The 17,380-nt window shown below is 41.4% G+C and overlaps 1 protein-coding gene across 1 annotated transcript in view; it reads right to left on the minus strand.

Annotated features, from left to right (window-relative positions):
- Positions 1 to 17,380, minus strand: part of Adgrv1 (adhesion G protein-coupled receptor V1) — a 541,812-nt gene that overhangs the window by 259,064 nt on the left and 265,368 nt on the right. Inside the window, exon 83 of the mRNA XM_076552019.1 lies at positions 11,241 to 11,341. Within this exon, the coding sequence (XP_076408134.1) occupies positions 11,241 to 11,341 (101 nt within the window). The remainder of the gene's footprint in view (positions 1 to 11,240; positions 11,342 to 17,380) is intronic.

The following is a 17,380-nucleotide window of genomic DNA, read 5'->3' on the forward strand; positions in this document are numbered from 1 at the left end:
CTGAGGTCTCATTTTATGGTTAACTGGACAAAAGTCACTGTCTGTCTCCCTAATGGCTCTGCAAGACGGGCTGTCTCACTATTTGCCAATGATTGTTTTTCAATTTAGAGATGTTACTCATGTGTCCTTCTAATTCCAAACCCCAGACACTTGCATATTTGTTATTTAAAGTCCTTTAAAGCTATCATTTAAAGTTCACAAAACATTTTTTTCTAGTCTTGTTAGAGACATCAAAAGAAGTCTTTTAAAAGTCAAGAATAGTTTATGTTTCTGAGGCTGTAATAGAAGATTCCAAACTGGTATTTTCTGGTAAAGTCTGGATTTGCCTCACGAATTTTCCTAGTAACAAAAGCCATGTTTCAAACACGATAATGTCACTGTAGCCTCATTCGGAGTATTACTCACTCTTTCTGTTGCTTTGCTGTTTCAGCACTTGGGAAAGTTTGAATTTCCCAGTAGTGTGACCATGGTACTATTTTTATAACTTCAGTGTCCACTTGTTTTCAATTTAGTGAGAACAGTCTCTTTGAGTTAAATTTTCAAAGCTTGTTGAGAAAAGGGAACTGGATTTTATTATTGAAACATTCTGAGAAAGACAGACTTGATTAAAAAAGGAAAATGTACACTCAAGATAAATACAAAGATAAATAAAGTGTGTGTGTATTTCTTTCTTGAAAAATAGGACTTTTATCAATATTCAAGTTGATGTCATTTTTTACCTGAAGCATCATAATTCTCCAAAACATACTACATAGTGTTTTTGTTATAAAAGCTGTACAAAATATTAACAAATACTATTATCAAAAATGTTGGAGTATTGAAAAATGTATTCTTGTTTTTGTCTTTTGTCTTGAGTCAGGGTCTCCTCCTGTCTCTGCCTCGTGACTAATAAAGTCACAGAGAGGCACCACAAAACCCATCACAATCCCAGGAGGTTGGACTTGAGAATTGGGGCAACTACTCTAGCTTTAATTTTCTCCTAGCTACGATGGCACACAAGCTGACTTGGCATGCAAGTAGGAAGTGATTTGGTATAATATTTTGGTTAAAAAATTAAAGTGATAAAATTGCATGAGTGAAATGCTGGAGTGAAGAGAAAGTTACTAGTTTCTATAACTTTTCCACAGAGCTTCTGCAGATCACTTGTCTAGAAATTATCATCGAGGTAGTGTGGAGCTGTCCACTGGTGACCGATGGAGGGGCCGGTTTCCCTCAATGAGCTTCATACATCCTGGAGGAGGAGGCAGAACAGAAGGACCAGTAGCTGCTGCTCCTCTTCTGTCCTCCAGAGCTCCTCCCACCTCAGTCAGAGTTCTCCCACGTGTGGTGTGATGGCCTGTTAATCTCTCTGCAGTCTGTCTACTCTTCAATCTTTTCTACTTCCCACCATGTTTTTCACGGGTTTCCAGGGGCTTTGTTCACCACAGTCCCATACTTCATTATTATCTTCTTCTCTGCCTACATTACGCCATATTCTGTCTCCAGATCATCCGTGCACCTTAGCACCCAGGCTGGGTTCCATTTCCACTGCAGGCACTGTCCCAGCAGAGGCCATTCCTCCCTACACTAGGCAGCCCTGGACACGGGACCACAGAGGAAGCACTGTCTTCCCACCACCCACACCCTTGGGTCCTGCCACGAGGCTAATGCTCAGATTGCTACTTTCATGTGTCATGTGGGCATAGATTGCTTGACATCCCTCACCACACAGTCTCAATTTTGTCCATATAGAAAACTGGCTGAATGTGGTGACGTCACAGATGAATGGTGATCTTGGCTGTGGATAAGGACTTGCTCAATTTCTCTTGGTTTTAATTTCACTACTAGATTGTTAAATATGTGTGTGATGGTCTTTTTGCCAAACAGATGCATATAGTTTGGTTAAGAGACAATTAGCATAATAAACCTAACTGAAACATGTATTCCTATTTGTCATGTCTACTAACCCAGCTCTTATATGAAGGAAAAATGCAGTTAAATATCTCTAGAAAGTTTGTACAAAAAGGTGGGGCCCAACCCAGCTGTTCAAAATGAAGGAAGATCCAGAGAAAGAAACCAGTTCCAGCTTTCTACTACTGTTTGCTTGCATTCAACAGGGCCTTACATTATGGCCCAATCTAATAATAATGGCAATAGGCTGGACTCAACCTTTCAGGAATCCTTCTGCCTCAGCTCTTAGAATGCCGAGATTATGTGTGTGAGCCATCAAGCCTAGCTTAGTGGTTTATTTTGTAGCAAAGAACTAGTAAGTTCCTCCAAGTGCAAAATTTTATGAGGAAGGCCCAAGTCAAAACTTCATGTGTCCCGTATTAGTTTGCTTAGAGAATTATCCTTGTTTTCGACTTGGAAAGAAAAAAAAAGAAAGAAAAGAAACTAAAAGAAAACAGAAAAAGCCTTAAAAGGCAGAGAGCAGAGGCAAGGCCACAAGAGGCTGCAGGAAGGAGTGGACAGGAAACGAAGGAGATTCTGGATAACAGGAACCAAGATGCAGGGAAATGAGGAGGATTAGCTCTAGTGATGTACAGCATCGTAGCGTAATGACAGTCTGTGACACTTTGCTACACATCTCAAACCAATAGAGGCGAGTCTGAAGAGTCCAGCACATAGAAATGATGTGCGGAGGAGATTCACACTCATCTCCTAATATTTACACGTTATGTATGTGCACTGAATCACACTGTGCCCACAAATGTGAACAAAAGCCATGTACCCATTAAAAGACAAAAGCTAATGCTAGTGGCTGGAGTGGTGGCCCAGAAGTCACAACACCTGCTGTGCAAGCACGACTGGGGTCCCCATCACAGAACCCATGTAAATGCTATGTGGTCATGAAGGTCACCTGCAATTCCAGCCTTGGAAGGAGGATCCAGGAATACCCGGAGGAAGCAAGCTGCCTAACGAGACTAACCCGACAGGAGAGCTCTGAGTTGGACTGAGAGGCCCTCCCTCACTGAATAATGTGAAACAGGAATCAAGAGAGATGGGTGACTTCAGCCTGAGTCCTCCACATGTGCACACACATGTACACAGGAAAACACACAGTACACACAGGCCTGCTATAAATGCATATGCAGGAAAAATAAGTTAACATAAGAGACCTTCCCCCAAAGATGAGTTAATGATAAATGGCTAATACTTTAAGTTTTAAAGACATCTTACTTCTTTTTTATTTTTAAATAAAATTAGAAGTTAATGGGCTTTCTTAAGACGATTTCCTGATGCACAGGAGATGTTGCGATCTTGGATTCAGTAATGATGATGGCAGAAGTAGAGGCGACCAGCAGAGGCACAGGCAGGTCACTCCTGGCTGCTCCAGTCTGCTAACAAACAGGACCAGGCAGCCCTCTGACTACTGGTTCAGCGTCTGAACTTGAACAGCCTGGTTGTGCCACAGTTTAGGAAATGCTTGATCAATGTTTTACTGAACGACAATCTTTGGTACAGTTCAAGTTCCCAGGCTTTAAAGCAAGATCTAGTTTTGATCCTAGTACTGAAACTCTTAAAACTTTTTCTTTTTAGCAGCAAAAGTAAAGACAACAAATTCAGTCAGATTAGTGAGTCATCAAAAGTTCTAGCTAAGGGAAAAACAGCTCTCCTTATAACCCTTCAAGTGATCTAAAATAGATAGACAGATAGGCAGACAGACAGATAACAGACAGCCAGATGATGATTATGATGATAAAGATAGGTAGATAGATAGATAGATAGATAGATAGATACATACATACATACATACATACATACATACATACACACGTGCATACACACATGCATACATAGATAGGATGATTGGTAGACAGGCAGACAGAGTTCCTAGTCAGATATAGAATACAGGGCCCTAATTGCAGGATGTCTTTTTTGTTAGTAACAGTTTCAACACAACAGGTCAAGTTGCTTGGAAAATATCAGTCCCCATCCTAACGGAAGGAACCAATGTTCTGAGATCACACGGCTTTGGCCTCAGAGATGTAGTCAGTGATCCTCAGAGACTCTCAAAGGTGTTAGATAACTCAAAGTTAAAAAGACACAAGGCTCAGATTAAAGGGAAGTCTTAGCAGTTGTGCCCAATCTGGATCCTTCCTGGGGAAGACATTGTCCAATGACAGTCCTAAGTGTTGCCGAGTAAGAAGCAGCTCAACTTTTGCTGAATTCTAAACAATAGTCCTCGGAATTAACAAAATCTTCTTCTGCCTTCATGAGTAGAAGAAAGACAAAGCTAAAATCCATGCACATCAATGACTGACTGACAAAAAAATCAAACAAGATAACACTGAGGTATTTCATCTTCTAAACTAGCCTCACTAGCCAATGTGAGTCAGTACAGAGGCTCAGCGGGACTTGGAATCAGATTCACTCACATAAAGGTTCTCTAGATAGATTTGTTATTCCGCTTCAGAAGACGAGGTGAAAAGCCAACAGACGAAAAGAAACAGAGAAATCAAATGTTTCCCTGTCGGCAGGTTTTATTCATCTGAGTAAACACAGTGTTATCTTTCTGTTCTTTTTTTAGAATTGGGGAGTTGCTTTTCCCAATAGAACCCCTGGACCTGAGAGCCCTGAACAGCAAAGGTGCCCTTTGTCCCTGCTGCTCACCAGCCTGCCCAGGGCACCCAGGGCAATGTGATTCTAAGATAAATGTTCCAAAGATAGAACTCGATGTTTTTTTCCCAGGAATATCTGCCAACGCCATGAAAGTCTGTTGGCTGTGTTTCCCATCACACTGGAAGTCAGCGCTCCCACACCTTCTTGCCATTTAATCCTTTTCTTGTAGCTAAATGAGAAAAAAACACAACTTGACACTGGAGGAAACTACATTCTTTTTGATAAACTACTAAAAATAAAAACCTTATCCCAAAAGTGCTGTGATACCCCAAGAAACACAATTTCCCATAGCAGTAGTAGGCACATTGCTATCCGCATAAATGTAATGATGGATAAATAGTCCTATGGCCCTGCATTTTAAAGTCACTGATGGGTGGTAGGAAGGTATTTCCAAGGACAGGTAGATACTAGCGTTCTGCTCCTAACTCACAGATGCATTCGCTCCAATTTTAAATACAGGCGACAAAAAGACCAAGCCAGGAACCACATGTGTGTGTCTGCTAGGCTGCAAACACTCTGCAGCTCAGCCTGAGAAACCTTTGCAAGTATCCTTGAGGAGCCTAAACCCAACTCTGCAACACTGACTGACTTGGTTGTTTTAGGGGGAAAAAAAATCTTCTGCTGCCACCTGCTGGCATATTAGAGTCATTGATCCTCAAAGATATTAGGATAACACACTGATTAAAGCATTATCATTTGACTTTTTTAGTTATTTTTTTTTTCAAAAAATATATATTGATCATATTTCCCCATCTCCTCCTCTCCACCTCCTTACCCTTCAAACTTCAATACAGGAACAATCTATTGATTCTTGTGTATCTTCCTCCAATTCTGGATATAATAAATATATACTGAATTGGTGATATAATAGTCTATATGTTTCTAAAAATAGAGAACAACCAAACTTAAGCACACTTTTCTGACAGCCCAATTCACAAATACATTGCTCTGCTCTGTACTACTCCAAAATGAAGTCAAGAGGGATGAGACATGGTTCAGATGGTCATGTTTGCCTAGCATGCACAAGGTCCTGGGTTCAGCAACACATAAACCAGCATGGAAATGCAAGTCTTTAATCTTAGCATGCTACAGGTGGAGGCAGAAACAGCTGAAGTTCAAGGTCATCCCCAGCTACATAGGAAGTTCAAGGCAGCCTGTGCTACAGGCGATTCTGCTGTCTCTTACACACACACACACACACACACACACACACACACACACTCAACTAAGTCTTAAAGAGAAAACATCTTGGCAAGCCTGTATACCCAGTATTCACAAATAAAACTCTTATGGGTAGCTGGAGACATTTCACTCCTTTACCAAGAACCATAGTCAAAGACCATTGCATTTTTCACCCTCCAATTAATTTAAGCTCCAATGATGTCTATTCGGCAAGGATGGAGGGTCCAAAATGAGAGGACCATGACTGGACTGTAATGATCCCAATAATACAATTCTACAACTTGGACTACAAACCCTTCAAAATTTGCAATGTGTAGAAGCCAGTGTTTCTGTAGACATCTCCATTTCTCATTTTGGAGAATCTGAAAATTTTGAAAAGTCCTAGATTTGGAGCGGGAAAGATAGGTCAGCAGTTAAGAGCATTTCTTGCCCTTACCGAGGACCCAAGTTCTGTTCCTAACGCTCATGCTGGGTGACTCAGCACAGCCTATAAATTCAGCTCCCCGGAATGCAATACCTTCTTCCCTCTGCTGTGCATGTGCACGTCAACCCCCACATACATGCATATTACCAAGAACAGAATAGTTTTAAATTTGGAAAGAGATTCTTCTCTCATACAGTACATCCAGACCACATTTCCCCTCCCTCTACCCCTCCCAGCTCTCTCCCCCACACCTCTCATCTCCCTCAGATACACTCCCTCTTCCTCTCCCTTTCCCTTCAGAAAGGAGCAGGCCTCCAAGAGACAACCAATAAGACCAAATAAGGTACAATAAGACAAGATGAAAACCCTCATACTGAGGCTAGACAAGGCGACCCAACAGGAGGAAAAGAGTCCCAAGAGCAGGCAAAAGAGTCAGCGACGACCTGCTCCCACTATTAGGAGTCCCACAAAACACTAGGCTAACAACGATAACACACAGGCAGAGGGCTTGGTGCAGACCCATTCACGCCCCACGCCTGCCGCTTCAGTCTTTAGGAGATAAAAATAAAATAAATCTTTAAAAGGTTCTTGCCTAGTTAAGTGAGAAAAACATTCACTTCAAGTTAGATGGCATATTTAAAAATCCAAGTAGCTGATTAATATGTTGAGAAAATAGTATTTCTGTAAAAACTATACCAATCTTATACTGTGTGACTTCTGACATGAAATAACTAAAATTTTGTCTTGGGTGAAAATAAGCCATTAAGCCATATTATTTTTTTGGGTAATTTTGTGCCACAAGTCATTCTTTACATGATTTTTATCCCATATTTTTTGTCTATTCTAAAAATATTCTGGAAATGCGTGCACTTGACTAATTCTTTTCTTCAAAATCAGTGTGAAGCACAATGTGAATCAGCAGGCAACATTCTAACATATAGATTCTGCTCATTCTTTCTCATCGCCAGACATGAGCAAATTTGTCTGCTAGCATGCTGAAGAATTGCCTATAATAATATGGTGCTATAATTAAATCTTATATAAATGCTGCTGCCAAAAAAACACCGAAATGGGTGGTGAATACAGCCAGGCAAACTCTAATTACAGTAGGCGGGTTCTTTGCTGTGTCAGATACATGAAGCCAAGGCGAGATCAGACAGTTAAGACTGGTCCCCGGTAAGGGAGACAGCCTTGTCAATTCAGAGCACCCCCTTTGGAAACAGCTGCCACTTTCTGTAGTTTACAGGGACTTTAAAAACATAATCTGGAATACAACCCTTGGTTTTTCCCTGAAAAATAATGAAATTTAAAGGACATTGTCATCCCTGAAAAAAAAATAATGCAATAGAGTGCCCACGTTCCAGAGTTTTCCATTTCAGCCTCTCTAATACTTCAATAAAGCACATTCTAGCTCGCTAAGTAACAGTGCGCAATGAAAAATTGATACAGGTTGAGTCCATGCATATAACCACCTTCCCATCAGGAAACCAGTCATTCTACATGACGCATTGCCTAGATGGCCACGAACCTGGGACTAGATAGGCCATGGACTTAAGGGAAAATCAAATACGATTGTTCTTCTAAAGCAGTGGTTCCCAACTAATGGGTCATGACCCTTTGGGGTTGAATGACCCTTTCACAGGGGTCACATATTAGATATCCTGCATATCACATATTTATGTTACAACTCATGACAGCAGAAAATTACAGTTGAGAAGTAGTAACGAAAATAATTCTCTATGGTTGGGAGTCATCACAACACGAGGAACTGTATTAAGGGTCGCAGATTTAGGAAGGTTGAGAACCACTGTCCTAGAGGAATAAGGTGGCAATAAAATGACTCCTAATGACATTCTGCTATATAGTAGGCCAGTGTCTCACTCAGCCATCATCACAGAAGCTTACTGCAGCAGTAGGTGGGAACTAATACAGAGCTGCACATCTGGACAATGTGCAGAGAGTGAGAAACCCTGGAACACTCAGTCTCTCATGGGCTGTCACTTCCCCCACCCCCCACCCCATTTCCTACACCCCAGCTGAGGGAGCTATGCAGAGGACAAAATGGAAAGATTTTAAGTGCTGGGCAGGCGGGTGATGCCAAGTAAAGTGTGCCTTCCAGCCACGATGGGACTGATGCACATCTGAACTCCCAGAGACTGTGGCAGCGTGGGCAAAGCCGATGAGTTCCCAGCACTGAGAGGGGACAGTGGAAACAAGCCCCACCCTAACCCAGGGACCACCTCCAATCCACAACCATTTGCAAAGGAAAGATTAGTTTTCTGCAAGGGAGTCTCACTGGGTATGTAAAGTACACGTAAGGGCAGGTCCCACAGCCAGAAGTAGAAGGTTAATAGAAAACAAATTTAATGGTATTTTTGTAGACTTTTTGTCTTATATTGATTTGTTTGGGTACTTTTATTGTACTGTTCTGTAGCTTGTATATTATGGTTTCCAATTTTGCATTTTATTTGTGTGTATGTGCTTCTTGTGCTTTTTCTTTTATATTTATTTATTTATTGCCTATTTGTTTTCTAAAGAGAGAGAAAGAAGGCATTGAGTTGGATGGGGTGGGGAAGTGTGGAGAATCTGGAAGAAGTTGAGGAAGGGGATATACTGTGTTAAGAATATGTTGTATGGGTGGGAATGGGGGGTTGGCTGGGGGTAAGGGGAGGGGGTGGGAGGGGGGAGAATAGGGGAACCCGTGGCTGATATGTAGAACTGAATGGTATTGTAAAATAAAATAAAAAATAAAAAAATAAAAAGAATAAAGTGGAAAAAAGAATATGTTGTATGAAAATATTATTTTCAGTTTAAAAAGAGAGTGAGAGAAAGAAATCAGTCACTGAGTCCACAAGGTGGCTCAGAGGGTAACGATGTTTTTATGCAAGCCTGATGACCTGAGTTAGATTCCCGGATCGCACAAGGGGGAAGAGTGAGCCAGCGTGGGGAAACTGCCCTCTGACCTCCACAGTCACGCATGGCACGTGTGCAACCGTGTGGTAGAGTATTATTTGAGGTGTGTGACTCTTGTTCATATTGCATTTGTTTAACTCTGTGAAGCTGTGTTACTGTGCCTGTCTAAAACACCTGATGGTCTAATAAAGAACTGACTGGCCAATAGTGAGGCAGGAGAAAGGATAGGTGGGGCTGGCAGGCAGAGAGGATACATAGAAGGAGAAATGTGGGAGGAGGGAAAAGAAAAGAGATGGAGAAGTGAAAGGAAGTAGCCAGAGAAGGAGGAGGATCCAGGGTCCAGCCACCCAGCCACCCAGCTACACAGATACCCAGCCACATAGCCACACAGCCACATAGACACCCAGACACCCAGACACCCAGACACCCAGCTACACAACCACCAAGCCACACAGCCATCTAGCCACACAGCCACACAGCCACACAGCCACACAGCCACACAGCCACACAGTCACACAGCTACACAGCCACACAGCCACACAGCCACACAGCCACACAGCCATCCAGCCACACAGCCACATAGACACCCAGCCACACAGCCACACAGCCACACAGTCACACAGCCACACAGCCTCACAGCCACACAGCCTCACAGCCACACAGCCACACAGTCACACAGCTACATAGCCACACAGCCTCACAGCCACACAGCCACACAGTCACACAGCCACACAGCCACACAGCCACACAGCCACACAGCCACACAGCAAGCCACGGCTAAGAGTAAGATTCATACAAGTAAGAGAATGGGAGAAGCCCTGAGGCAAAAGGTAGATGGACTAATTTAAGTTAAGGAAAGCTGGCTAGAAACTAAGCCAAGCTAAGGCCAGGTATTCATAATTTAGAATAAGTCTCTGTGCGTGATTTATTTGGGAGCTGAGTGGTGTGCCCCCCCCCGAAAGAACAAAAACAACAACACAACTGTGCATATACATGCACACACACTACCTACATAAATAATATATAAATAAATAAAACTTCAAGTTTTTTTCCCAAGAGAGCAGTCATTCCCAGTGATCTATAAGAATCTCAGAAACAATTTGTGTTTTACAGAAAAATATTCTAAAATTTCATTCATAAGAAAGTTATTAAGAGTCAGGGTTAAATTATTTCAACCTTAGGGTAGACATGATTGTACATTTGTTCCTTCTGTCTCATTCACTTCTGTGCCCTTTGCTTCCTTTATCCATAGGCCATGTGAATGGACTCATGCCCTCTACGAAGATGTCTATGACCTTTGCAAAACAATATGCTCTTATCTGTGGCATTCACAGAGTTGCTTACAAATAATCCATGTTCTTATATAACACTGAATTACAGACATTTATGTAGAATCTGGCAGCCTCTACAATAGCAAACTACTCTTCTAGACAGTTAACACCTTAAGGACAGGAAAGGTATTTAATTTCACCTTCTGTATTTTAAATGACGCTTTCAAATGTATATGTTTTAAGTTGAATGCCAATGACTATTTTCATTTTTCTTATTTCACCTACTATAGAAAAATGAACTATTTTTCATATGACAATGTTCTTCCAAACTACATTTGACCGTGTTAAATGAAAAAAAAAAAGGATTATGGCAACATTTTACTGTGTATAAACCATGTGGGTGGAGGAAGGTTCATGAAGCCTCAACATTACACAAAAAACTACAGGCAACTAAGTAATGCTGAGAACACAAGAAACAGCCTTTACCAGAGAGGATAGTGCTGATTGGCTATCCAATACCATATGGTCAGGACTGCAAACATAAAATGAAAAGAAGAGGCCATGGACTTGACAGAGAGCAAAGAGGAGTATGTGGGGGAGTTTGGATAGAGGAAAGGGAACGGGGAAATGATATAACGATATTACAATTTCAAAATAATAAAACAATTTTCTAAATACACTGGGCCTGATATTATCGTTTTTGTCTGCTTCCCTCTTCTCCATATTGCTCCAATAGGAAAGCAAACAGTTAAGTTGAGAGGACCTATTCGTGGATACTCGGCTCAGGGATCATAGAAAAGGAGACACGGACATCTCGTGATGAGTCAGAACTGCCGTCTGTCTCCTACCTGTGTTCCTAAGGTGGCCGCCATCATGTGAGTCAGAAGTTTAGCTGCAAACATCGAGTGCCTATCACAGAGCACGTGGGAAACCACAGCCAAGCAGAGACCTGTGGAAACAAGAGATCCCACGTCAGGTTTCGTAACCCGCGAAGAGATTATGTGTACAGAACGAAAAATCTCTGGGACAGTTAAGCACAAAAGCCCAGCCTATATACAGCATAACATAATACCTCTGGGGAAGATTATGCTGAAATTTCAACATACATATCCCTTTTTTGTATGATCTATACCATCTTCACAAAGTTAAAGTTACCCAAAGGATAACTTTAATTTTCCAATCATTTTCAAGTTATCTGCTATGTAACAAGGAAAGCATAAATAAATAACATTAACAGTTTTAATAAGACTTATTTTCTAAGTGCTATTAGTCAACTTTACTGTTTAAAATGCTTTTCCTTCCTAGTTTTAAATCTGGTTTATTTATTTATTTTGGAGTGAATGGCTTGAGTAAGCAACAATATTTATAAATGTGACTAGAACTTTTGGGACATAAAACTGTGAATGATCCTCCAAAACTGATGCTCAAATTACCCATTTTCAGCTAACGGCAGTGGTAATGATGAACTTTTAGCCAACCCTCTGCTGTGCGTTGTCAAAACCAGAAAATTCTTTTCGTTCTTCCACAAAGAAATTACGTATGAAACTTTCCATTCTAAGTGGCATTATTATCTTTAAACCTGTGTGACTATTTTGAGATAAATTGTCATTTTATAACCCAGGCTGGCCTTGAAATTGCAATTCCTCTGCCTTGGGGTCCTGAGTGCTGGAATTATGCCATGAACCACTATACCAGAACTTGAAGGCAGGATACTTTAAGAATATTTTATGCCTTAAATTTTTCAGGTAGAAATCTAATAAACAGTGACCATTTATTTGTTCACTTGAGCTCTTTACCACACGTCTTTGTGGACTGGATTGTTTTGTGTAAGAACCACTGAAGCATTATAAATGTTGGCATGCACAGACCACTTAGCCATGTGTTTTCCATATATTACCTCATCTAATGCCAATGCCCTCTTGACAAACATGAGACATTGCACTGATTTAACATTTCGTTCTCCATTGTACTCTCTGAAGCTGTGCAGTGAGCTTTCAGAGTAAACTGCATGTTGGCGTAAGAGGATTAACCAGCTACAAAATGCCTACATGAGGTCTCCTCACTGGTTTTCTGTTCAGAAATGCCTCTCAGAATTCTTTTTTAAAAAAAATAGTTCAATTATGTTTTATATTTCAATAGAGTAGAAGGAGCTCCCTGTAATGGGGGACAGGTTTTTGTTTAGAACCCACGCCCACCCCCGCAGGGAAGTCTGGAGCAATCCACTCTTAGCACAAGGGCAATGCACTCGCATGTCAGGTGTAGCAGTGTGGGGGCTGCCTCCAAACTCACCTACACAGGTGATTGTGTTTCCTACAGATGAGGCTGTCACGCCTGGTTCTGCACCTTTACTTTCTCCTCTACTGGCCCTGGTGCTTACAACCCATTAATTTGTCCTTTGAGTCTCTAGGACATTCGTAAGTTGCTTAAACTCATGCTCAGAGGTGTGTGCTTATGTGTGACCTAAAAGCAAGCCCTAACCACAATTTCCTTCTCAGTATAAACTAGATGATCACAAATATGGATTTCCTGAAAGTTTCCTGGGATGGCTGGTAACAGTGCAAGGCAAAGGCTGAGGACTGGCCAAAGGAGGAACACACACATTTCCTACTCACTGTAGTTCAAAAGAATTTATCCAGTGATTTCCCCCCTAATTTGGTAATCCATTCAACATCATATTCCTGTTCCACCACAGCAACTCAGCACGATTACATGAGACCAGCTTAGAAACAGCTTCATTAAAATGCTACCATGGCCCCTGGTTGATGCCCTGGGATCAAATGCAGAGGCAGGAAGTGGTCAGGATTGTCCTAGTGTTTCAGCATAATGCGTCATCGTTATCAGGCCACCCTGGGTAGTTTTATGTCACCTTGGCATAAGTCAGCATCATCTGGGTAGAGGGAACCTCAAGTGAGAAAATGTCTGCATCAGCTTGGACTGGAAGCAAGTTTGTAGGGGCATTTTCTTGACTAAGATTGATGAGGAGTACCACACCTGAGTAGGTGATCTCAGGTCATATGGAAAGGCAAGCCAGTGAACGGCATTCTTCCATGACCTCTGCTTCAGATCCTGCCTCCAGGTTCTGCCTTGAGCTCCTGCCCTGACTTCCTTCATGACGGACTCTTGAGCTGCTAGTGAAATCAGTACTTTCCTCCCTAAATTGCTTTAGATCCATGTTTTACCACAGCAGACAGAAGCCAACTAGAGCCCTGGTTCATTCATTGAAAGGAGAATTCTAATGAGAATTTTAACAAGTTGTGCTCTAAACTAGGCAAAGCCATCTGGCTTTGGACAGGATATAGAATACTTAAGATTTAAAGAAATAAATATTTTAGTTATGAAGTTTCTAAACCACTACATACAAATTTAAGTATCCAAAGTACTATACACTAATATCCAAATTTAGGAAAATAACCTTTCCTTAGTGTAGAAAATGAGTGCCTATGTTCAGTATATATACTTAACGTTTACAAGGAAATATTTTTAATTGCAGTTCTGTAGCTCAAATTCCTTACTATAAATACTCAAATCACAAAACATAGAATGTATAATGATAGAATTTCTAAAATAAAGTATAACAAACTATAACAACCCCATATATTACCTAAATATGCACTCTACAGTCTTTCAAATTTTATTTCTTGGCAATTCTCTAGAGAAACAATCTGCTGTCTGGATAATATTCTTTTTTTTTTTCCTAGCCCTATACAGATTACAGATTGAACTGGAGAAGAAAGAATCTTCATTTAACCCACTGACAAAAATGACTATTTACACATTCAAAAGAGAGAAGGAAGATGCTTTTCACAGAATAACAACATTGGTGACATGTGGTAGTGAGGATACAGCTCTGAAGCAGACCACAGAGTGTATGGATATATACAATATTGGAGTATTTATGTGAATACAAATATGCGCGATGTTTGCATGTGAATAGGCAGAGCCAGGAGACATTGTTGTTCTTCAGCATATTTTACAGGTGGAAAATGCTCCCATGTAACTATAACTTAGCCCCACACAAGACAAATGAGAGTAAATTTTCTACAAATTTTTCTTTATTTATGAATTTTGTGTTTTAAGGTGTCAGTCTATCACTCTATTTATGCCTGCTTCCTCCAGATAAATCCACATGAAGTCAGCTCACTGTTACTTTATGACTAAGTCGAGTATGAGCTCTTTGTTTCTTCTTGCCTTTCTACCTCACACTACCTGTGGTTGCAGGGTTTCTGCTGTTTGATTAAAAACCACAGCTGAGCTGATGAGTCTTTAAGTTTTCCCTTCGTGCAATGTGCTCGGCTTACTGCTACTAACACAGTAAGAGTGGGAAGAAAAAGCAGCCAACGCTGAAAAGATTTCCAGTAGGAACAAATGGCAGCATGAATCACCTCGGAGCACAGAACTCCATGTGTCAGGGAATGGGTGATGTCGCCAGAGAGTTAAGAGCCTTGATAATTAAGGAGTTGATCCTGAACACAACAGCTACTAGCCATTGGAAGTTGTAAATGTAAATTGTCACAAGCTAAAGGAACTTATATTTCAGTCAATTCCAAGGATGCATGGCCAGATATGGCCAGATACTGAGATAAATGAGATACTCACATATTAGACAGTATAAAATATTGTCACCATCACAGAAAGCCATACTACAGAGAACTGTTAATTCTTCCTGAGTGATGAAAGAATATACTGTACTTCAGAAGAATTTGTATCCAAGTGACTAAGATAATATGGTTTGAAAGTCCAAAGTTGGCACATTGCACAAAACCACATCTGGTCTGAAATACACTGTGTGTTACTTATTTCTTTAACAAGAAATAGGACCTGCCTACAAGATGTGCTGGGGTAAAGGTGGTGTAGAAATTGTGGGAGTGGCCACCCAATGACTGGTCCAGCCTGAGACCCATGGCATAAGAGAGAGCCCACCCTTGACACTGCCTGGAGCACCAGGACCCAGAGGCTTGATAGCTCAGGGACCTAGGATAGAACCAAACAAAACCACCAAAAAAAGAGTTCATGTAATGATGCCTAATGGTATTCTGCTATACTCATAGATTGGTACCTAGCTCAATTGTCATCAGAGAGGCTTCATCCAGCAACTGATGGAAACAGATGCAGAGACCCACAGCCAAACATTAGTCAGAGCTGGAAGAATCCTGTGGAAGAAGGGGAGGAAGGATTGTAGGAGCCAGAGGGGGCAACGACACAACAAGAAAACACAGAATCAACTAACTTGGGCTCCTAGGGAAATGCAGAAACTAAACTGACAATCAGGGAGCCCACACGGGTCTGACCTAAGTCATCTGCATATATGCTATGATTGTGTAGCAGGATCTTCTTGTAGGACTCCTAACAGTGGGAGCAGGGGTTGGCTATGACTCCTTTGCTGGCTTTTGAGAGCCTATTCCTTGTAGTTGGAAGTTTCTCTGTGTCCTGCCTGGCCCGCAGTTGGGACAAATTTCTCCCACTCTTGACCACCAAGTAAGCACACAGAGGCTTATATTAATTATAACTGCTCAGCCATTAGCTCAGGCTTATTACTGATTAGTTCTTACACTTAAATTAACCCATAATTCTTATTTATGTTAGCCACGTGGCTTGGTACCTTTTCTCAGTTCTGCCTTGTCATCTTGCTTCCTCTGTGTCTGGCTGGGGACTCCTCACTCTGCCCTTCCTCTTACCAGAATTCTCCTCATCTGCTTGTCCTGCCTATACTTCCTGCCTGGTTACTGGCCAATCAGTGTTTTATTTATCAACCAATCAGAGCAACACATATTCACAGCATACAGAATGACATCCCACAGCAATTCCTCATAGTGGGTTGCCTCATCCAACCTTAACACAAGGGGAGGTGCCTAGTCTTACTGCAACTTGATGGGCCATCTTTGGTTGACATCCATGGGAGGCCCTGTCCCTTCTGAATCGAAATGAAGGAGGAGTGGATTGGGGGACTCAGAGAGGAAGTCAGGGGGAAGGACTTGGGGGAGAGGAGAGAGGGGAAACTGTTGTTGGGATGTAAAAAATAATAATATCATTTAAAAAAGAAACAGGATTTAACGTACTGTAGATGTGGTGCTGTGTCCAGTAACACCCAACATGATGGACACTGGCTGCACTCACAGTGATTGTGTCCAGCTTTGCCTGTCTCATATGCCAGACAGTGACTGGCTTAGGAAAGTTTACCAAACGTGGTTTGGGTCAGAGAGGTGCTGGGACAGCATTCTGGGTGTCTTACCAAGAGTTTCCATTGCTTCAGTGTAGCGGCTGCCTTGGCTTACCTGGCACTGCCAGTTTGATGCTCAAGGCTCTACAGGCAGCCGAGACCACACCAGGACAAGACAAAAGGGCACCCACAGTGTGAGAAAAGCAGAGCAGAAAAAAGAAGAAGGGGTCGGGCTGCAGGGGCATGGTTACTGTGCCCAGTTGTTCATCCTGGGCACTAAGTCCATGGAAGATACTCACAGTGCCCTTCTGTTATGTGCAGCCCAATTCTTGCCAAACAAAATTCCATTGCAGATATTGCTAGATAAACTCAACGTCTTTATGTTATGCACACGTATTTTAGGACTGAGTGACTTCTTGTTATCTACATTTCTCCCTTCAAACTCTTCTTTTTAAAGTTCTAAGCATTTAAATTTTTTTCCCCTCAGGGATAACACATCATTTGATAGAATGAAATTATTTTGATAATATACTCTTCCACAATTATAATAGGTTCCCCAGGACAATGGTTTCTGAAAACCTGAGCTTGATGTTTCTAAAGGAAGTTGACCAAAAATTTAAAAAATAACTTTAAAAAATAATGTTGAGTTGAATGCAATTGTGCTCAGATTTACTTCCTTAATTATTGAGGCTCTGTCTCTCTGGCCACCCCACTCCTGTCCTTAAACACAGCCGTGTGTGTGCTCGGAGGTGCTTCATAATGACTTTTGTTACTATTAGAAATCTTTTTAGGGTTGGCCAGTTATTATTACTTTGAAAAATCTATCAGCAT

Source organism: Peromyscus maniculatus, chromosome 15 (genome assembly GCF_049852395.1).
Source record: "Peromyscus maniculatus bairdii isolate BWxNUB_F1_BW_parent chromosome 15, HU_Pman_BW_mat_3.1, whole genome shotgun sequence".
Classification (NCBI taxonomy): Eukaryota; Metazoa; Chordata; class Mammalia; order Rodentia; family Cricetidae; genus Peromyscus; species Peromyscus maniculatus.